This window comes from Vanacampus margaritifer, chromosome 6, assembly GCF_051991255.1.
Source record: "Vanacampus margaritifer isolate UIUO_Vmar chromosome 6, RoL_Vmar_1.0, whole genome shotgun sequence".
NCBI lineage: Eukaryota > Metazoa > Chordata > Actinopteri > Syngnathiformes > Syngnathidae > Vanacampus > Vanacampus margaritifer.
Genome location: NC_135437.1, coordinates 23,447,304 through 23,470,880, shown reverse-complemented (window position 1 = coordinate 23,470,880; position 23,577 = coordinate 23,447,304). Strand labels below are relative to the sequence as shown.

General features: G+C 36.2%; 2 protein-coding genes across 2 annotated transcripts; both read right to left on the bottom strand.

Annotated features, from left to right (window-relative positions):
- Positions 1-3,661: 3,661 nt before the first annotated feature.
- Positions 3,662-8,661, bottom strand: cyb5r2 (cytochrome b5 reductase 2). The gene is made up of 10 exons (XM_077568538.1): positions 8,553-8,661; positions 7,312-7,476; positions 7,020-7,163; positions 6,859-6,931; positions 6,669-6,775; positions 5,377-5,506; positions 5,170-5,253; positions 5,009-5,094; positions 4,832-4,931; positions 3,662-3,941 (listed from the first exon to the last, which is right to left on the bottom strand). Exons 2-10 carry the CDS (start codon positions 7,366-7,368, stop codon positions 3,769-3,771), a joined length of 954 nt encoding a protein of 317 aa, XP_077424664.1. The 5' UTR covers positions 7,369-7,476; positions 8,553-8,661; the 3' UTR covers positions 3,662-3,768.
- Positions 7,989-23,047, bottom strand: LOC144053744 (ovochymase-2). Its single transcript, XM_077568526.1, is given in 16 exon segments — positions 7,989-8,673; positions 10,835-10,888; positions 10,974-11,105; positions 11,206-11,299; positions 11,376-11,500; positions 13,123-13,266; positions 13,667-13,800; positions 14,683-14,782; positions 20,447-20,501; positions 20,503-20,649; positions 21,216-21,370; positions 21,453-21,548; positions 21,619-21,791; positions 21,867-21,964; positions 22,649-22,749; positions 22,812-23,047. Coding segments are annotated over 16 exon segments (1,809 nt in total). The 5' UTR covers positions 22,888-23,047; the 3' UTR covers positions 7,989-8,548.
- Between the last annotated feature and the right edge of the window lie 530 nt (positions 23,048-23,577).

Below are 23,577 nucleotides of genomic sequence, written 5' to 3'. Positions count from 1 at the left end.
GAGTTCTTGCAGGTGCAAAAGATCAGATTAGAGTTCGACAGCAGTATCCTAGCTCGTCCTTGAACTTTTAGACTTTTAGTGATGTGACATGTCACACTGACAATTTACAACAACAATTTGTAAATAAAGGGCGGAATCAGCCTGGGAACTCTTCCTTGTTTATACTACAGCCTTCCCTGCTTCGCAAAACATGTTTTTGAGAGGGTCTGGGAGAAGGCTTGGACAGCCCTGTTTCTCACGCTCACAACTTTTTGTTAACGAATAAAAGACGGAGCGGCACACGGTCCGGACAGAGTCAGCTGTGGAATATGTGCGATCGCCCAGCCGTTTTGCAGCTCGTTCTACCCGGACCGTAGGCTCTCCCGTTAGTGTCAAGGTAAGCGCTGATGATGATCATATTTTGCTGCTTAACGTTGTAGTCTATTGATTGCTGTTTGCGGGGAATAAAAGGTACAATTATTCTAGCACAGCACAGGTGTTGATTACTGTTTGCGGGGAATAAAACATACGATTATTCTAGCACAGTCCAGGTGTAGATTGCTGTTTGCGGGGAATAAAAGGCACAATTATTCTAGCACAGTAAATCAGTCTCTTGTGTATTCATTGTTACCGCCGATCACTCACGATCCTGCATAAAAATATAAAGGTGAAGTAGTGTTTTCCATAAAACAAATATTAAAGGTAATTACAATGACAGTGATTTTAAATCTACAATTTTGTGATCTATTTGTATTTGTAAATACTTTCTTATTATTATTGTGTGTGCCAAAACACTCAAAGCTTTGTATATAGTTTGTCCTTTTTTGTTACATTTACACAAGTATGACTAACTCTGTAAATATAATAAAAAATAAAAAAGTATGTCATCCATTATTATTGAAATAACTTTCTCTTTTTTGTTAAAATATTGCTTGATGGGAAAGTTGCCCCTGGCAACATGGCGGCCCATTGGCACGGGTTATAGTATGCTCTAGTCTACTATAAAGTTGTTTATTTATGACAAGAGAGCAGCACAGCCCGGAAACACATGACCAATCTTTGTCTGCTGATGGTAAATTGTGGCCAATTTTGGTAGTAACTGACAGATAGCGGGCATTTTGAGTTGACTGGTGTTATACATTATTAACATTTTTAATTCTTTATTTCATATATTAACCATGTTGAAATGTTTTATTGATATGAAGTAGGTAAAATAGTGTTTGAACTCAGTATAATTTGACCTTAAACTAAGCTGGTACACATTGTTTGGTCTAGAAGTTCCTTCTCAGTGTTCTGTGCGAAAACACATTCTTTCGTGAGAGAGAGCGCGCACTCCCACAACTCTACTACATTAGGAGCTGTTGTTAGACATTATTAACATTTTAATACTTTATTTCATATATTAACTATTGTTATACATTATTAACATTTTAATTCTTTATATTAACCATGTTGAAATGTTTTATAGATGTGAAGTAGGTAAAATAGTGTTGAACTCAGTATAATTTGACCTTAAGCTGGTACATATCGTTTGGTCTAGAAGTTACTTCTCTGTGCGAAAACACATTTCTGTTCGTGAGAGAGAGCGCACACTTATATAACTATATTACATTAGGAGCTGTCGAGTTCAACTTGTTTGTGAGATTTTGTTATGGGAGAAAAGTACGACAAGTGCCTTGAGAGTATATTTTGACTAGAGACGAATACAGCTGTATCTGTGTACTGAGAATTCTGTTTTTCAATCTGTATTTTTCCATTATATAACATATTTACTTATTCATGAGGGGAGGAGTTGGTGGCATTGTTCTTTCAATTTGATTGTAATAAAGAGTGGGCTCTTCGAAAGAGGAGTGGCATTATTGATCTGAAACTGTTTGAGTTTTATTCAATGATGTGACGGAGATCTCTGTTCATTTCTTATCTCACAATTTGATTTATTGGACACGCAAAAGTAGCATGGATTTTTAACATACCCCCTTCACTGTCCAGTTCAACTTGTTTGTGAGATTTTGTTATGGGAAGAAGTACGAGAAGTGCCCTGAAAGTATATTTTGTCTTGAACACAGGTGCAACTGAGAATTCTGTTTTTGTAATCTGTTTTCGTCTCTTATATAACATATTTACTTATTCATGAGAGGAGGAAGAAGAGGTATTTTTCTTTTGGACTTGATTGTAATAAAAAGCTGGCTCTTCGAAGGAGGAGGGGCATTATTGATCTGAAACTGTTTGAGTTTGATTCAATGATGTGACTGGAGATCTCCGGAATAAATCATCCTGCGCAGGGATTCTGTTCATGTCTTATCTCATCATTTGATTTATTGGACACGCAAAAGTATGGATTTATTAAACATACACCCTTCACTGGACACTGTCTTTTGACCATGGATTAAAGGTTTGTTGGTTCCAGGTTCGTTAAATCAAGGTTCCATTGTATTTCAATTGTTTCCTACAGGAAAATGTGTTCATGAAATACAAGCTTGACCCACATGAGGGATAGTGTTCAGGATGACAAACTGACCTGGGATGATGTAGGGAGATTTGGCAACAGCAGCTTCATGGTGGAAGATCTCAACACTAAGGCCCGTTGATGCTGTATTGTACAAGCGGTACCTCACCATGAAGGATCCATCTCCTCTGTCCAAAGGTGGGGGGACGTGGATGCGGACGTGCTCCTTCTTCTTGATAGATATTATAACATTTTTAATACTCCATTTCATATATCAACCATTGTTACACACTATTAACATTTTAATTCTTTATATTAACCTTGTCGAAATGTTTTGTGTCCTGTGCAGAGCAGATGGTGTTGATCTCGGTATAATCTGACCTTAAACTGGGACATACTATTTAGTCTAAAAAAAGTTCCTTCTCAGCGTTTTGTGCGAAAACACATTTGGTCCTTGAGAACAGAATCTGTTTCGAAATAACACACACACACACACACTCTTTATTTGCAACTTGTTTGTGAGATTTTGCTATGGGGAAAATCCTTCAACTATATAACACATTCAGTCCCAAAAACACACCCACACCTGACCTTGTTTATGCCATCTGCTCACGGAAAAGTACGAAGAATATGTTTAGTCTATAAATGAAAGAGAGGAGGTCTTTTTAACTATAAGAAGCTATTGACCACGTAGAAGAGTACATTTGACGCTCTGAATCCCACCTGTTTAAGTGATGAATTAGAGGCAGTTATTTGTCCAGAGATCTCTGACCTTTTTCTTAGATTAAATCATTTTTGCAAAGGTGTATTTTTCTTGCATTAAATCTATCTTCATTTTTGGAACACGCAAAGAGGACAAATTAATTTCATTCCTCTTCAGGTTTGAACTTCAATATCATTCTTATGTTGTATGTAATAATATCGGCCGATTAGATCGGTCGAGGCCTACAATTACTAGCAGTAATTTGAGCAAATTTGTTATTTCAGAAGTATGTAACACATGGATAACCTTTTGCAATAATCAGTTCCCAGGGAGTAGTTTCAAAAAGGTTTGACCCCTGTGTTAGTCAAAACAGTGCTTCACGTGACGTCTCATCGTTCTCTGTACGGACTCGCACTGTAGATACAAAAGTGTACAGGCAAAGCTGCCGTAGTCTAATGTGTCTCTAAGCACCCAGACTGCATTGTTTGAAATCACATTTTACCTCACATTATAACTGAATTCAAAACTACACATTCACATTTTAAAAGACGGAGAAAAAAAGAGTAAAAACTTTATTGTGACTTTCAAAGTGTCAACAACAACCAGCATTCTTACAGGAACTATCTTGCTGGTCTCAACATTAGTATGCGAAGATGTGTTCTGTTTTGTATCCTAGCTCGTCCAGATTTGGCAGACACGCATTCTGGATCATTGGAGAAGGACCACACAGAACAACAAGAACGTCTGCGGACGGAGCAGGTAGGTGAGCCTTGATCATAGTCGAGGTCACAAACCCGGAACTGTACTTCCATCCTACAGAATTAAAGAGAGGGGGGAGACAGAGAGAAGAAATTGACACAAAATACTGAAAGGGCAATAAACTGGAACTCTCCTTAAATTGTTCCCTTAGTAAAGGAATACAGTAGGGTTTGCTTCTGCGTAATGCATGTACATTTATCACGACAATAAGAGTCACAATATTCCATTTAAAACAGAAAACAGCTGTTGTGGGAACCATAAGTGAGAGTCCATTTGAAAAACATACAACCGTGTGATAATTAATTGATGCTCTTGCTCTCTTCACAACAAAGGACAATTTGGATAATATCTGTGTCTGACAAATAAGCTCTCGATAATTAAAGCTAATAATTACATTTGCAAGTGATTAGACTGTGTTGCAAAATTAGGAACGGCTTCATCTGGCCTGCAGGTCAACCAAAACTAAAGCACTCCAAAGAGCAAAAGCACTACTGTGCTTCTCATGAATAATGATCATGGATCTGTTTTTCTGTCTGGAACGAATGAAGACACAGCAAAGCAGAGTGGGAACCTCTTCCAAGGATTTCATAACAGAGCTTATGTAAAATATTTTGCCCGTTATTTTCTTCTCGCTTTAAGGATTATGCAAATGTGCATATTTCTACTACTACTTTAACACTGTGTCAGAGCTCCAATATATCTCCCTTCTTGGTCTGCTGGGATTTTCCTTCAGTCCGCACGTTTTTGTTAGCTTCCTCGTTTGGAAAATTCAACAGTGCAACCAAAGGACTAAAGCTTAAATACTTTCTGTTTATACTCGTGCTGCCGATGTCCTATATCAATATATCATCTAACTTTTGAATAGCTAACATATTCGGTCACAGTACGATAGTATTGTTACGAAAGTCACAATGAACCTCGAGGTTGAAGAAATGCTTGATTACCTTCACTAGGTTTGTCCAGTGTAAACCAGAGCTTCAGCTTGTCAGGATGGCTTTTCTCCATTTCGTAAAGCTCCTCCCTGAGTAGAATATCTTTCTCTGCCTGCAGTACAGCAAATAGATACATTTAAAAAAAAAATGTAACTAACAGTATAAGGAAAAATACAGTACAGAGTTGACCTGGTTGGCAAAAATAAGATGGCACATCGTGTTGTCAGTGGGGTCTGCTGTGATCGTACGAATTAACTGCAACATTGGTGTGATACCTGTAATGGTAAAATACTTAATTAATTGTACTAAAACATGACCTCATCTTACAATTAATATAACCTTAAGCGAACCTGTCCCTCCAGCAATCATGCCAATATGTTTGAACTTCAACTTCCTAGCTTCTGACTTCTTGTCTGGTCGAATGGAAAACTGACCTGATCAGAGAGAGAGAGAAAAAAAAAGCCTGCATTTCATATCACCTTGTGCAACAGTGACATCTGCTGTTGTAATCATGCACACGCAGTACACTGCAAGTAAGTTTATAAACACACACATACCCTTGCCCTCATACACTAGCAGTCCATTAGGTCCCCTGAAGTTAATTACGTCTCCAGTAGCCATGTTGTCCAGGTACTGCGACATTTTCCCTCCGTCTGGGAATGAGGGGTGAGTGTTCTTATAGTACACCTAGAAACACAAATATGTTGAGTTTGAAAATCAGTTACATTAAGGACATTGTGGAATGAAATGTGGGTTTAGGCTGTTGGGTTGGGCATTTTATGACGTACTTAGGATTCTTTCCACAGTCAAAAACTTTTATTTTATTTTATTTTTTTTAAAAATAAAAACACATTTATATAGTGTCCAAAAGATGTCACATTTGCTTGTTATATTGAAATTAAATTGATTGCGCTTATGGGAGGAGCCATTATCCCACTACTGTATTCCTTCAATACCTACAGCAGGTCTGCAACCTGCGGCTCTGTGGCTCACTGTGTATCCCCCCGCAAAAAAAATTGTAGAAATTAATACTATATATTTTACATAATTATTTTAAAATTAAAGTATTCTTTATATGAATCAATAATTAAATAAAAATGAATAATTAAATATTCAAACAATGTCATAGTCCAATTTTTAAGTTGTCAGGAAAAGAGAGACAAAAAGTAGATTAAAAACTTTTTTTAAATACCCATAAATGTCCAAAACGTGATCATAACATCTCCAAAAAGAAAGAGGAAAAGCAGAAAATTACCATATAATGTGCATAAAAATTTCAGAGAATTGATAAAAAAAAGAAGGCATAAAATAAATAGTTAAAAAATGTACCAAAAAATGTCCAAAAACAAAAGAAGAAATCTAAAAAAATTACCATAAAATGTCCACGAAACTGCCAAAAATGTCAGAAAATTGATAGCTAAAAAGGCAGAAAAAATAGCCATAAAATGTCAAAAAAAGGAAGAAGAGAGGCAGAAAATTACCATATGTCCATAAAATTGTCAAAAATGTCAGAAAGGTCTAAAATAAAATAAATAAATCCCAAAATGCAAGACGAAAGGTAGAAGAAAATTAATCTCAAAGTATTGGATGCTGCATATTTTTCTGTTATGGTACACTTCTAATTAACTCTTGGGCCCTAACACTAGCACACGGTTTTGTTCGTAACAATGTTCAAATGTTTTGCAGCTCCAGACAGATTTTGGGTTATTTATCTGGCCTCTTATAACAGTAAAGGTTGCTGACCGCTGGCCTACAGTATTTGACCAAAGTGGGACAACAATGAAGTAATGACATTTTGCTAAAATGTAGTTAGTACATTTAGGAGCATATGTTGTCAAGTTTTGAATACCTTGACAACAAGGTCAACGTATCCTTGCTGGTCATCACTGGAAACTGGCGTGTAGGGTCTGACGACCAGGCAGCCATTCACCTTGGCTGAGAGATACACGTGCTGACCTGGTGAAAAGAACCAAACATACACCTAATATAAATGCACTAAAGCAGTCATAAATGATAAAGACAGTTGAGTGTTTTAGTACCTACTGGCAGTCCAAGGATATGATCTGAAGAGGGAAGGCCAAACCGAAATTTCTTTGTGTCATGGCTAATTTCCTGCAAAGGGACAAAACCAGAAAGATAAAAGTGAGACTGGTTAAAAAATTGCACTGATTGATAGACAGTGTGTTTTTATTCAGCATACCTGTTTATCAATGAGCTTTAGAGGATATTTCACCATGGGATCGAGCAGGGTGACGGGCAGTTTCTTCTTGTTTGCAGAGCCGCTCATTAAGAAGTACAGCACACTTACAGCAACTGCACACACAGCTACCACCACAGACAGGAGCTGCCACATAGACGTTGCATTCAGTTCAATGTGTTAGCAGATTGGTAGTTCAGTGAATTCATAATTGTGCATGCATTATTATTTTCAGTGTAAAAAAAAACTTGTCAAAGCCTTAATTACAGAACAGGAAATTAAAGATCTTTCTCACCATACTTGGATCCATAGTTGTAACTTGTTCGGTGTTGAAGATTGCTCTTCCGTTCATGCAGCCTGGAAGACCAGAGTCCACTCAGTGCCTTTCACTCCCAGCAAGCACGCGCACACACAAGCAAGCATGCTGGGGGAGTTACCCATTCTGTTACTGGAACGTTAGCTGATAAAAGCACCAATAGGAAGACAGATTTCAGCATGACACTACATAGTATGACATCACACTTGTACAGAGAGAGGGAGGAGAATAAACGGAGAAACTACAAAGACTGGTTGTCAGTTTAAATATTGAATTTATTGTAGTGAGTGATGACTTTTTAATTTCTTTTTAACATCCACAAATAACATTGCTAATCTTGTACCTGCAGACTTATGTAGGTGGAATTACATTCATGAAAATGATATTGGTGTGTATGTATGATAAAATAAGTATACACCTTTATCCATAATATTATTGTACAGAGTAACAACCTTCATTTGGACAAGACTACAATGACGGTTTGATGTGAGGCTTCCTAGTTAATTTAGCATGCATCGATCTATATTACTATTAAGAGCAGTGAACAAGTTAACCATAACAAGACATAACCTTATCTACTATACATGATGAAGGATTATAATAAGTTTCGTAATCTTTTGCGTGTTCAAATAAATCAAAGATGAGATTCTTGTGAAAAGGGTCCTTGCAAGGTGGATTTATTACAGAGATCTCTGGTCACACAATTGCATATCACCCAAGCAGTGTCATCCAAGAATGTGTGTCCTCTTTTGCCCACACAGCCTTTTTATTCAAAACATCAGGAAACGCCTCTGTCATCCCGTGAGGTACAGAATGAGTTTGCATTTTGCCAGTAAACTAGATCGTCCTTGAACTTGGACTTTCACATTTAGACAAAACAGGTTCTCAGTATGCCAGATTGCACTTTCTTTGCATTTCGACAAAACAGAATCTCAGTATGCTAGATTGAACTTGAATTTTCACAAACAGGACAAAACAGGGAATTTAGACAAAACAAGATAACAGATAGGTTAAGGTCGAGTTATAGAGTTTGACATTATTACACCTGTGTAGATGTGCATCTACACATCTATAACTAAATTCAAAATGGTTAAAATATAAAATAAAGAATTAAAAATGTTAACAATGTTAACAATAACATTCTATCATCTCTCTGACAACCATTCAGTTGTATGTGCGATACAAATGTCTCTCCAGCAATGCTTCATATCAGTAATTACTTCTCTCTTCCTGACGATTCTGTGCTATCATCTTCATCATCAAAGCTCCTCTGCTTCCCTCCCTGGAACCGAAGTCTGCTGCTGGACATTCCCACAGCTTCAGTGGTGTCATCCAAGTTCTCTAGGCAAGGCAAGGCAAGGCAGCTTTATTTTTATGGCCCATTATATACACAAGGTAACTCAAAGTGCTTCACATAATTACAAATGAAACATTTACAAACAAAAACAGGAAGTCCTTCATTTTTATTTTATTTTGTGCCATTTTTGGCCTTTCAGGGAGGTCATATTTTAACGATCTCCTACCACAGAATTAAGATGATCGTATTCAAAACAAATTGGGTGTTTCATCTAAGCATGCGATGAAAAGTTACTGAATGATTTTTATGGTATTTTGATGCAAACTGTTGCCGTGGCGATGCCCCATTGCAAAGAATGATGCTGTTTTTGAAGGTCTAAACCTGGGTAAATAAATACTCATCAGACTTTTCACATGCATAAATCCTGGCAAAACATTTATATTTAAAGGGTTCTTGTCCAATGGGTCAGTAGGCTATGCCAACGTGGCCAGGGTTGCAAGGATCCTAGTATTCAATAAGCGTTTCCTTAATGTTTTCTCACCTCAACCATTCAGTGATTTATGGACCAGTAACTAAATGTATTGTATAGAGTATTGGGGGGAAGATGGAGATTAGTCAATACATATTAACTTTTTCTTTTTCAGTAAATAAATTCATAACATTTGAAATCAACAATGCATTATGTATTCATAGTTGAGAATAATATAAACATATGGATAGGAATTATGCATCTCGTGCTGTTTTATATCTCAACCCCCCCATTATGTACTGTAGTTTGTTGTAGCCCACTAGAAAGACTCCTATGTAAACTAGTAGGTCGTGAGTTTGCTCATGACTGACAATCTGAAAACATCTAAATTTCTGAGCAGATCAAAGGTGTTTTAGAGCGAGACAAACAAAACTACACTGGAACGTAACAGTTACACAACCACTTTTCTGTGACGTCTCTCTCGTGTATACATATTACATATATGCCCAGCAGTATAGTAGGATACCTCCACAAATGTGTGTGTGTGCACGTGTGACCCGCACCACTTTTGTGTAACTCGTGTAGAAAGTTCGTTTGTACTATTTTATTTATTTTTTTGTAAAAGGAATTCAATGTCCCCAGTAACGTTTGCAGTACTTCAATACTAAGCCCACCAGGGGGCACAATTGTTTCATCTCTTGTTGCATCACGCAGCGGGAGTGATTGTGTACTTACACAGGATATGTCAAAGTAGTTTCGTTCTCAAACATTTTCTGACTCAAGTGACGTTTGTAGAAGCCGTCATTGAATGGGATTTATACAGGTGAACAATACCAGTTGGATGATTGTGATGCTCGTGAATAAGGACACGCACGTATGAAATTCATTCATTCACATCTACACAACGGTGAAGACTCAAAAAGCAATCAACATAATATGGAATGATTTGACATGTAGAACTAAAAAGAGGTCTGACCCACTTCTTAATGAATACTTGGAAAAGAAGGAGTGGCATTTTACAAGTCTAAGGTACGGTCGGAGACCCTGGAGAATGTTGCTGGTTGTTAAAGACACAGACACATGCTAGGCTAGGATGTTAACACGCATCTATCATATCATTTACAAGAAATAATCAAACACATTGGGCACAAACAACATGAAGTGATACACAAATACTTGAACACACAAACACGTTTCATTTCTTGTCACCTTGCCTCAATTTGTAATCTGAGCCAGATTAGTTAATTACGTCAGTTCCAGTGTATGAATGCAGGATGATTTTGAATATCCACATTATTGTACAAACACGTTGAAGTAAAAATGGGCCTGATGTATGGTTTTGTTTATGACTGGGTTTAATTTGTGGTGCTAGTGTCACATGTCCGATTGGCATTCTAAATCGACACTGATACCCATTGCTTTGCGTCTTTAATTTCCTTCTTCTATCTGATTTGTCCAAGGAGATGAACAAGCTACATACTTTTGTCCTATTTTTGCTGTGACAAAAACGGAGGTGGACCGCTTTGTCCTTCTATGACACACATGTTCCCTTTTGTAACTCTGGTACATTGATTTCTATTATGAGGAGTCTCACAATCGGGATATTTAAAATGTTGACAAAGCTTGAGAAAGACACAAGTTGAACCAAGTCCAGTCCACCACATTGCCCTTCAGTCATCAACCACTTCGACATGTCACTTTGACTCAAACTTAAACACACATGTAAAATCACCAACCTGATGTTTTCCGGCCTCTTCGACCCGCTTCTCCTCTTTTGTCGTCAAAAAAATCTTCAGGGGAAAGTGATCATTTGCTGTTAATGAAAAGTGCCATTCATTGTGAAGTCCTTTAGCAAATCTGACTTCATGCACATACCCGTAAAGCTAATAAATGCTATTGTTGCCCTGAACCCTCGATGCGAGATGCTACTGTCCGAGGAGAACTCAAGCACCAGGACACTTTGGTAGGACAGGACGGGTGGGGGAATACTGCGACCACATAGCACCGCTTGACAGATTTAGTAAAAGAAGAACAACTGTTGAATAAATATTTAAAACTCTTTTCAATTCATTGATGCTATGATAGAGTATCTGATTAAACGTCACACCAATCTTCTCTGTAGCCTGCACATCACCCAGGACACTGAGGGAATCGTACAAGCATCCGTCTGACTCCTCCAGATCAAAGTCAGCAAAATCCAACTGAAAAATGAACCAGCAAAAATTCCTTTAAGCTTACAGTATGAAAGAAAACATTTTTGGGGTGGAATTTGTGTACCTTTACAATATGACCTTGAGGAGCATAAACCACCCAGCGAAGAGAACAGTTGGACTTGTAGTAGAGTGGGTAATTTGGACTACTTATAGAATCCTGCTCCTTTACTACAACAATTGTACCGCATGCTGATAGGTTGCACACACACACACACACACACACACACACACACACACAGGGAAATAAAATAAAATAAAATCTGGATTTGATGAAAATGTATCACTCGCTCATTCTCTACATTGCCAAGAAGTGCATGATAATGTCTACAGCAGGCGTCACTACACAGACTTTATGATCACTTGTACAATATAATGATATTTAATACAACAGCAATATAATATGTTCCGCAAAGATTTAACCAAGATAACAATGTTCTGTTTGGTTCTCCCATTGAAACTCACCTGAATGTCAGGTAACAGAAACAAAAATACTGTATTAGACGCTCATGAATTAGTTCAGATCTCCTCCAGTAATAAATACTGTCTACATTAGGGATGGGCAATTAAATGATGCAGGGGGCAACAAATTTTCATCAGTACTACTCGCCGCCCGCATAGGACCAAGCATTTCCTAATCAGATGGATGACAAAAATGCTGTTTTAAATACAGACACAATACATGCTCTTAATATATTTAATTTTTGATTATACATTTTTCAATGCATGTATATCCTGCCCGGCTTGAAGCAAATAACAAAATAAACACCAACTGTAATTGTTTCCCCAGTGCTAATGGCTCTCATGCATTAAAAATAAATAAAAATATCAAATATCAAAATTTATAGAAACATGGTCTACGTAAATAGAATTTTTTAACCTAATTCTGGTTACTTAATTCTGTCTGTTAGCGAGAGCCACCACATCGTGATAACTTACATTGATGTTTCTGCATTTGGCAATTTATTATTATATTATATTATTAGTATGGGATTTTTTTTAATGGGCTTTAGGTGAACTGATGAATACACACACGCTCGCACGCACGCACGCACGCACACACACGCACATACACATACACAAAAAAAAAAAAATATATATATATATATATATATATGTATATATATGTATATATATTAAAAAAAAACAAAAAAAACATTTATTAATTTTTTTTAATTTATTTGTTTTTTTTAAAAAAAAAGGAGAGCAATGATGATGTCAAATCGAATGAACAATACTGAGCTCTGAAGAAAAAAAATAAAAATAAAAAATAAAAAAATAAATAAAAAACATTCAAGGATGGCACAAAACTGCGTAACAGCAAATTAACATTAAGCGCAATAATTTATTTTGGGCCTTTGTTTTCACCCAAATTAACTCATTCAAAATTTTAATGTATATCATTCCAAATCCGCCAAAAAAAAAAAAGTATGCCTACGCATTTTTAGTATATTGCAGTATAAGACCCAGCGTAAGCGCAGCTCAGGGCCGTTTATAGAGAGAGTTTGCCGACTGTTTCAGCAGGGTAACAAGATGGCGTCCGTATGTCATGTCAATCACGTTGTGATTGGTCACGCTCTGATTGGTCAACTGCTGGTCACATGACATATGGACGCCATCTTGTTACCCTCCTGAAACAGTCGGCAAACTCTTTCTATATATGGCTCTGGTGCAGCTAAGACATGTCTGCCTTCTAGTGGTGAATGGTGATATTGTAACTTAAAACTACAGTCAATGGATATTCGCAATACGGCACTCACAAATTCACATTTTTTTTTATTTTTCTAAAAATATATTTTTAAGGTGTTCCCTACCAGGATTAGGGTCTCTGTGGACAACTTGATGCAAAACCGTGAAGCCGCTTCCTGCGCCATTCACGTCAGATGAGAAAACAAGTGTAACACTCTGTGTTTTTTGCAGAAGCACTCTGTCTGGAAGGACATTTCCACAGAATATTCCTGTACAAATAAAAATAAAAGGATGTGAACGTCACCAACAGTAGCAAGGTTGGAATGACTGGACATAAATAACCATTTTTTCCCCCTCCATTTTCAATGTGTTGATTTTTTTTCCCACTTCAATCTAAGTTTAACAAAGGATGTCATTAAAAAAGTTATAACTGCCGCTATGTACTTTTATTTTTTGAAGGTCATGCCAAAGTCCATTTAGATAATCAAGTATCAAATGTAGTCACCACTATACAGTACATACAGTCAGTTTTGTTGCAGATGCATGTTGCATAAGGTAAGATTTTGTAGATGTTTGACAACAGCTAGCTTCTGATTGCACAAGTCACCAGCTAAAAAAAACAAAACTTTTTTGTGTGTGTGTGTGTGTGTGTAAATGTGTGTGTCTCACCAACAGGCCTGTCGCTTCCGATTAAAACAGTAAGTCGATCGTAGTGACAAAATGAGTCATTCTCCAAGTTAAAATGATTAAACTGCAGTAGGATGCTACGACCTGGAGGAGCATGGATAGTCCACACACATAGCCTGTTCAGACACACAATGAAAGAGAAACAAATACATGGTCTAATTCAGATGTAATGGTAAATAAAACAGAGGTAAAAGGTAGGTAAAAAAAACAACAACTATTTTTTAATCATACATATACAGACGCTCCCCTACTTACGAACATTCGAGTTGCGAACAACGGTACATACGAACATTTCTACGCGTACAGTATGTCGAAAAATGTTCGGAAAGAAATGCTGTAAGTTAGATTTTGTATTGCGCGTAGTGCTTCTTTCCGCCGCTAATACCGACGCTTGGCGCTGTGAGAGCTCATTGGAGGCTGAGCAACGTGGCGAGGAGGAGGAGGAAGAAAACGCCGGTCCCCATGAAGCAGGAAATAACTTTTGAAGCCGATTCCAGCGACGACGAAGAATCTCTCATGATATAAAATCCTCCTCCATCATCTCCTTAAGCATCGAGTACATCTTCCAAAAGTAAGTTAAACTTCATTTTATTTATCTTATTACGTACATGTACATACTGTGTGTGTGTCTCTCGCTCTCTCTCTCTAACATACGTAGTACAGTACAGTACTGTACGTATTCTCTCCATTTTATTAAAAGTTTTTTTCAGTACAAACCAATGCAGGTTACTTGTACAAGCCTTAAACATACTTATATAAACCTTCAATATACTTATATAGGCTTTAAACATAAATTATAATACAAAATATAGCACTGAAGCAACTTACGAACAAATTCACCTTACGAACGATCGTCCGGAACGTAACTCGTTCGTAAGTTGGGGAGCGTCTGTATACAATAAATAATTGTAGTATAGTACTTATTGGATCTGAATAAATGCAGGTTTCCTTTTTTGGTGTTACTGTAGTATATTTATTTGTCAGCTGCTTTGACTTACTCATTGTTGTCATAGTGATCAACGTAGGGGAGAGGGTTTCTGATTACCCCTTTATTTTCAGTTATAATGCCATCTCTCACACTGCACAGTCCTGAAGCACCTTGAGAAAATATTCAGTAATACATTGTGAAAGGCAGATGGATATGCATTGCTGATGAAAGGAAAAGCTTATCTAATGACTTCTTTCCCTGCCACTGCTCATCAGCTAAAGCAATGAAACATGGATAATGAATTTACATGAAAACACTGCTTGGCCAAATTTAAATCACCCCATTGAAGTAATAAAATAGGTAAGTGTTAAATTGGATAATTGCAGCAGTAGTAATCTACTATCCTTTATGTCACATGGGAAGTTACATAACCCATCTAAACGGGGCTAATGTGTGCTATAATCAATCCTCGTTTCCATGTAGATTGTGTAACATTATGGCATTGGTATTACCACCCTCTTGCCACTTCCGTTTACACACAACAATGCTGCGATGACGCTGGCCAGTGTGAATGTTCATCATTCTGTCAGTGATGTGTGCCAACATCGTCATTGCATCGGACGACATGCAACATTCCAAGGACAGGGACAAAACAAAGGCAATGTTAATACCTCAGGTGACAATGCCCGTCTATGCTTTTTTTTTTTTTTTTTAAAGGACTTTACTCTTTCAAATGAATGGCAAGGCAGAACTTTTAGCACAGAAATAAACTTGCAACAGGGCCAGTTGGTCTATGTGTGCTCCTGGCTGTCATCGGAGCCTTTAGATTCACCTGAGATCAAAATGGATACAACAGTCATTACATACTTGAAAGTTGCTTGTGGTCAGACGAGTAAACTTGGTTGGGGAGAATCACATCTCACACTGAAAAGTGTAAGAAGTGTTATGGAAAATAATTATTCAGTATATATTAACATAAGTTTATAGCCTACTGTATTGTGGGCACCTGTATTTTCGTTAACAAAGGGCTTTTCATTCCTCGGACAGAAAGCAATACCAAAGTAACCTTGAACTGATCAGCTTGCTCCTTCCCGCCTCCTTTCTTCCTCCCAAATTTTTAACTAGGCAGCATAAAGAATCTTCCTGTGATTCTTTCTGCACACTCTCTCACAGACCACCACCATGTAAACTGCTCTGTGAGACTAGTGTATATTTGAAGCTTCAAATATGTTTTCCAGATGGTTTCACTCATCTCGCCGAACTGCTGAAAATTCCACAACAGAAGCCACAACAGAAGAAAAAGCAGGGTTGACACCGAGTTTCATTTGAATGGGTACGGTATGTCACATGAGCAACTGGTCCTAATGTTAGCTGGCACAGATAAAACTCCAGCTTCCCAGACAGGATAAGTTCTATAGACCGCTTGATAGAAATAAACTGTCAACGTATGTTAAAGGTGGGGTCTTTAGTTTTGTCCGTTTGTGTTTGTAAACAACCAATTCAAAACTGACTCCTCCCTTTTTTTTTCTTTTTTTTTTTAGAGCTCAGTATTGTTCATTCGATTTGACATCATCATTGCTCTCCTTTTTTTTAAAAAACAAATAAATAAATAAAAAATTAATAAATGTTTTTATTTTTTATTTTTATTTATTTATAATATATATACATATATATATACATATACACACATATATATATATATATTTTTTTTGTATGTGGGCGAGTATGTGTATGTGCGTGTGTGTGTGTGTATGCGTGCGTGCGTGCGAGCGTGTGTGTATTCATCAGTTCACCTAAAGCCCATTAAAAAAAATCCCATACTAATAATATAATATAATAATAAATTGCCAAATGCAGAAACATCAATGTAAGTTATCACGATGTAGTGGCTCTCGCTAACAGACAGAATTAAGTAACCAGAATTAGGTTAAAAAATTCTATATACGTAGACCATGTTTCTATAACTTTTGATATTTGGTTTTTTATTTGAGGCAGATATTTTTTCCATTAAAATGTGATTTATGAGGAGGTTAGACCATTGGTCGATATTCAGAGTTTGTTTATTTTTCCAGTTAACAAGAATTGTTTTTTTAGCGATAGTAAGGGCTACAAGTGTAGATTGAAATTGTTTATGTGGTAAGTCAGTTGTTGTTAGGTCACCTAGCAAACACAAGTTTGGGGATAAAGGTATCCTACAGTCCAAAATAGCGGAAAGTTTTTCTAAGACTTTAGTCCAGAAATACATAACCGGAGTACATAACCATAAAGCATGAACATAAGTGTCTGTAGTGTTTTGTAAGCATTGGAGACAAATGTCGGAGTCTGAGAGTCCCATTTTCTTCATCATATATTGAGTAATGTATGTTCTGTGAATAATTTTATATTGGATAAGTTGTAAATTTGTGTGTTTTGTCATTTTAAATGCATTTTCACAAACTTGAATCCAAAAGTCAGGTTCCGGTGCTATAGACAAGTCTGTCTCCCATTTCGAGATGGGTAAAGACATTTTATCAGTATATGAAAGTAACTTATATATTTTTGAAAGTTTTTTTGTTGTTGTCGGAGAAAGCTTGTTAATATCTTTAGCTAAAACAGGCGGTTGGAGCGTACCCCGAAGTGTTGGAATTTTTTTCTTTATCATATTTTTAACTTGTAGATAATGTAAAAAATTACCGTTTTTTATATTGTATTTTTGGAGCAAGGATGTATATGATATAAACATATTATCTGAGAAGAGATGGTGGAGATGTGTAATTCCTTTCTGCTCCCACACAGCTAAATGAAACGGTTGGTTGTTAAGTTGAAAGTCGGGGTTATGCCATAGGGAAGAAAACTGAAAATTGACTCCTCCCATTGCTCAACCCCCACTCTTTTCATCAACAATGTGCCTGCCTTCAGCGACACGCCCCCCGCTCTGTGATTGGCTGGAGGAGTAAACATGGACTTTCCGCCCACAAACGTCCCTCTCACAGAAAAACACAACAAAATGGCAAAATACGGGCTGGGGTGATGGTGGATGATGACAAAAATCACCATCACACATTCACAGAAGCCCAGAGGTGTTGATTGAGAAAGATTTCATGTGTATACATGTATACATCCAGTGTATAAGAAGTTTTTATTTCTGAGTGAAAACTAAAGACCTCACCTTTAACAAATAAATACTAAAATAAATACAAAATTAGAATGTGTTCATCTTCATGCATAATTTGTTTGTTTTTATGGGGTTCCCTAACTTGTACTTGCACACCGCACTCCTGCCATGCCTTGCCGACATCCCTGCACTTTGCTTTCACTTCACAACTACAAATCCCTTCATGAAAGAATACCCCATTTTATACCTTTTTTTTCCCCCTTCATCTGTCTAAAACATGCATCTCAGCTGAGCAACCTTTACTGTCAAAAGAGCCATTTTAGGCCAAATAAATAACAACATCTGGACCTGCATAAACCTTTGAACATGAATATGGATTTATTCTGGTAATTCTGTGCCTCTCTTCTTTCTCTTTTGAACATTTTATGGTTGTTGTTTTTTTATACATTTAAAAAAAATTTTTTTTTACATTTTTGCCAATTTTTGGGATTTCGTCTTTTGGACATTTTATAGTTACTTTTTATACTTTTTCTTTTCTGTCATTTAAAAAAAAACTCCGATTTTTTTTTTTTTTACAATGTATGATAATTTTCAGCTCTTTTTGGACATTTTAGGATGACTTTTTAGTCATTTTTAGGTATTTTTAAAAACATTTTCATCTACATTTTGTCTCTTTCTGACAATTTACCAATTTGGACTCAGACACTTTTTTTATATTTAATTAGTCATTTTTAAAATCTAAATCCTTAATATATTAAAATAATATGTTATCTAAAAAATATATATGTAAAAAATTAATAATAATTTCTACAAATTTTTTTTTTTTACATTTTTGGCAATTTTTGGGATTTCGTCTTTTGGACATTTTATAGTTACTTTTTATACTTTTTCTTTTCTGTCATTTAAAAAAAAACTCTGATTTTTTTTTTTTACATTGTATGATAATTTTCAGCTCTTTTTGGACATTTTATGATGACTTTTTAGTCATTTTTAGGTATTTTTTAAAAACATTTTCATCTACATTTTGTCTCTTTCTGACAATTTACCAATTTGGACTCAGACACTTTTTTTATATTTAATTAGTCATTTTTAAAATCTAAATCCTTAATATATTAAAATAATATGTTATCTAAAATATATATATGTAAAAAATTAATAATAATTTCTACAAAATTTTTTTTTTACATTTTTGGCAATTTTTGGGATTTCGTCTTTTGGACATTTTATAGTTACTTTTTATACTTTTTCTTTTCTGTCATTTAAAAGAAAAACTACGATTTTTTTTTTTTACATTGTATGATAATTTTCAGCTCTTTTTGGACATTTTATGATGACTTTTTAGTCATTTTTAGGTATTTTTAAAAACATTTTCATCTACATTTTGTCTCTTTCTGACAATTTACCAATTTGGACTCAGACACTTTTTTTATATTTAATTAGTCATTTTTAAAATCTAAATCCTTAATATATTAAAATAATATGTTATCTAAAAAATATATATGTAAAAAATTAATAATAATTTCTACAAATTTTTTTTTTTTTACATTTTTGGCAATTTTTGGGATTTCGTCTTTTGGACATTTTATAGTTACTTTTTATACTTTTTCTTTTCTGTCATTTAAAAAAAAACTGATTTTTTTTTTTTACATTGTATGATAATTTTCAGCTCTTTTTGGACATTTTATGATGACTTTTTAGTCATTTTTAGGTATTTTTTAAAAACATTTTCATCTACATTTTGTCTCTTTCTGACAATTTACCAATTTGGACTCAGACACTTTTTTTATATTTAATTAGTCATTTTTAAAATCTAAATCCTTAATATATTAAAATAATATGTTATCTAAAAAATATATATGTAAAAAATTAATAATAATTTCTACAAAAATTTTTTTTTACATTTTTGGCAATTTTTGGGATTTTGTCTTTTGGACATTTTATAGTTACTTTTTATACTTTTTCTTTTCTGTCATTTAAAAAAAAAAACTCAGATATATTTTTTTTACATTGTATGATAATTTTCAGCTCTTTTTGGACATTTTATGATGACTTTTTAGTCATTTTTAGGTATTTTTAAAAACATTTTCATCTACATTTTGTCTCTTTCTGACAATTTACCAATTTGGACTCAGACACTTTTTTTATATTTAATTAGTCATTTTTAAAATCTAAATCCTTATTATATTAAAATAATATGTTATCTAAAAAATATATATGTAAAAAATTAATAATAATTTCTACAAAAAATTTTTTTTTTACATTTTTGGCAATTTTTGGGATTTCGTCTTTTGGACATTTTATAGTTACTTTTTATATTTTTTCTTTTCTGTCATTTAAAAAAAAAAAAAACGATTTTTTTTTTTACATTGTATGATAATTTTCAGCTCTTTTTGGACATTTTATGATGACTTCTTAGTCATTTTTAGGTATTTTTAAAAACATTTTCATCTACATTTTGTCTCTTTCTGACAATTTACCAATTTGGACTCAGACACTTTTTTTTATATTAAATTAGTCATTTTTAAAATCTAAATCCTTAATATATTAAAATAATATGTTATCTAAAAAATATATATGTAAAAAATTAATAATAATTTCTACAAAAAAAATTTTTTTAAGAGATCCACAGGGAGCCACAGGAGAGGGACTAAAGAGCAAAATGTGGCTCCAAAGCCACAGGTTGCAGACCCCTCCCTGCGCTAGACATATCTAAGGCAAACAGAGACTTATTTTGACTCACCATTTCTCAGTGTGTACTTTATCCAGGGCAGCAACAGCCTCACATCGGTAAAAATGTCCTGGAGATCCTCTTTTGGAAGGCGGCCGGCTGCTGTTGGTTCCCCAACTGCGGCCGCATCCTTTACCCCAAGAAGTTATGCCAACTGCCTCCCAGCGATCGCTGCCAGATCTTGTTTGACATACCAATGGACTCCCTGAGTCCCCCTGGGAAAAGGAAAGGATTTTCATTCAGCACCCCCAGATCAGGTCTAGAGAGAAATTTGGGGTGGACACAATAGCAAACTATAGATGTGTCCCAGTTAAGGGGTTGCATTCTCCGGAGAATGGTCTACTAGCCTTCAAGGGGATTTCTGGTTGCAATGTTTGGCGGTTTCAAGATGAATCCCACCTCCCCACATTCTCAAAACATGCATGCTAGGTAAATTAAAGACGTTAACTTGCCCGAAGGTAGACATGCAAGTGTGAAGGGCTGCATGTTTACATGTGCCCTGTGATCTGATGCTCAGCCAAAGTAAGCTGCTAAGGTCCAGCTCATCCATGAACAGGTACAGGCGATGAACAGCTTGATCAATACGTTTGATTAAACTGTGCAGATGTTAAAAGTGTCAGAGTTATAACAAAGTTGGACTCCGAATGAAGGCAGTGATTAACAATGCCGGTCTCTCTTTTACATTCATTGGAGTAATGCACATTGGACTTATGGGCTGTTCAGCGATCTAATAAAATGAAAATTGTTGCCAAATACAAACAAATGCAAATGTCACATTTACCTGACAGGTATCTCTCCCTCCTCTCTCTTGTCCTGCACAAACGACTGTATTGGCTCCGTTGTGTGCCCTTGTGACAGTCTGGAGAACATATTTACATTTGGCTGGATCCACCAACTCCAACTGAACCTCTCTCAGAATGGCAGGAAGACGACCACCTGGTGGCAGGGAAAAAAAATACCTCAAATGGAAATTTGCTCACATAATATGGAACTGAGCTGTAGGATGAAAATGACTTGCGTTCCTTTAGCCGGCCCCATCCACCAACGATGCAAGTTGCCTCTGGTGAATTGGACTCATCAGGTAGTGGCAAGCATAATGGCTGGACAAATGATCCTATTAGAAAAGTAAATCAATCAATCAATTTTAGTAGGTCAAACAGACAATGACTATGATGGAACCCCACCGAGTTGAATAGTTTGATCCAGCTGTACCAGTGCCACATCAAAGCTCATGGGTACATCATGGTGGTATTTCTCATGTAATGAGACCGATTTAATGGAAATGACCTGTTCCTCTGCATCCTCTACTCTCCGGTCATACTCTCCCACCACCACTGTAACGCCGCTGAGAAACCCTCTAAAGTAAAGCAGACTCCAATTTGAAATGCAGTCATTGTATATAGAAGGACTATACAGGAGCTGTAGAACATACTTTGAGAAGGATAGAAAGCAATGCGCAGCTGTCATAATCCAGCGGCTGCTCAGGATAACCCCTCCACAGAAATGGAATCCATTCTTACGCAGGGACACCTAAACATTGAATCAAATTTCATCCTATTCAAGTAATAGTTAGCTTGCCTTGATCGTAACTGCAGGGATGTGATTTGACCAAAGTGAAATTATCTGAAAATTTAGCCGGGGGTCTGGGGGCCGCTGGCACCCAGCTAGGTGGGGGGACAAGGGGGGCACAGCCCCCCGGAGCTCATGGGTTTTCCGTGTTTTTAAGTACTTTCAATGCACTCACATGACAAAGAAATAGACAAATCAACAGCATAAATTTTCAATGTATATTGAACTATCCCATATAAAATGGCAGTTTTAGTCAACTCAAAATCAGTCACATTCAAAAACATTGGACTGCCTTTGCTTTTAAAAACTATCACTGAGAATATCATCATATCTAACTCATGTGATTACTAAGTTAACACATAAATAATGTTGAAGAGTTCAAATTTCATGAACAAATAATTGTATCATGACCAAATGAAAAGTAACTCATATTAGAGCATACCACAAATGTCTTTGTTATAGCAGAAGATGTTATCTGTCGGAGTCATGTGCATACACAATGAACTACTCTTTAAAAAAAAAAAAAAATCTGAATTTTTTTTTTTTTGGGCGGGGGGGGGGGGGATAAAAAAAGCGAAATTCCGCGAATTAGCGGAAAAATCACATCCCTGTAACTGATACGTCCAAGAATGGTACACTACTAACCAGCCATGGTTGTGATCCATGTATTGCCTCAGTCCCTCCAACCACCTTCAAAAAAGGAGCCATTGGACTCCTCGCCAGAGGAATGCCACATTTTGAAACTGCTGAGAGGATGAAGACTTTAAAAACATCTACTATCATGAACCTTTATTTCTTTGATACTCACCTGCCGCCTGGAGAATATTGCTGCATGAAAAGAGAGCCAGTAGAGCTATGGTAGTCTTTAAGGCCAAATAATTCATGGCAGTGTTCTACCAGTGAGACAGAACTTCTGAATACCTGCGTGTGAGACAAACACTGTCTAAAAAAAAAGGGAGGGAAAACAGACAGCGGGTGGTTCCTAGTTAGGACATCAAACCCACAAATGGAGCCACAATTTTCCACTGACTGAAAGCATATGCAGGCTCAAGGTCACCAATGGTTTTAAAACACTAACCCGGATGTGATAAAACAACCGGCAAGGAGGGGGGAAACATCTTAAAACACTCAGCTAACAGGTCAGTTATTGTACATAGAATATATTGAGGCTTGACATATAATATAGTGCTCCTTGCGAGGGGGGGGGTTCTATTTGTGTCCTTTTACAATCGTCTTGCTTCTTTCACTGTTCCTATGAGTCAGTAAGCTCATTGTTATTGCTCGGCCATACGATGCAGCGCACAATGAACAGCGTGACCTTTAAGGTAAAAGCTTTACAAGATGAGATACAGGAAACTCAGCCTCTTTCTGAATATCAAACTAGAACAGGAAGACAAAGGATTGAATAGAAGAAGGGCTATAACCTTTCAGACCACTTGGTCACTTAGTAGACAACACTGAGGGAGGCACCATTTGGATCCTGACAGGTGCATAAAATAAAATAAATGTACCACAGTCATGAGTTAATCAGTCACACACAAATAAAAGAAAGTGGGTTCTGTTTCTAAAGGCTG

Bases quoted from the DNA above. Each gene is read 5' to 3' on its own strand.
- cyb5r2 (XM_077568538.1), bottom strand. From the start codon at position 7,368: ATGAACGGAAGAGCAATCTTCAACACCGAACAAGTTACAACTATGGAT. The intron at 5,507-6,668 runs GTATTCAAAACT...TTGTGTTTCTAG, and splicing joins ACGTTGACCTTGTTGTCAAG to GTGTACTATAAGAACACTCA. The intron at 3,942-4,831 runs GTAATCAAGCAT...TTAATTCTGTAG, and splicing joins ACTGGACAAACCTAGTGAAG to GATGGAAGTACAGTTCCGGG.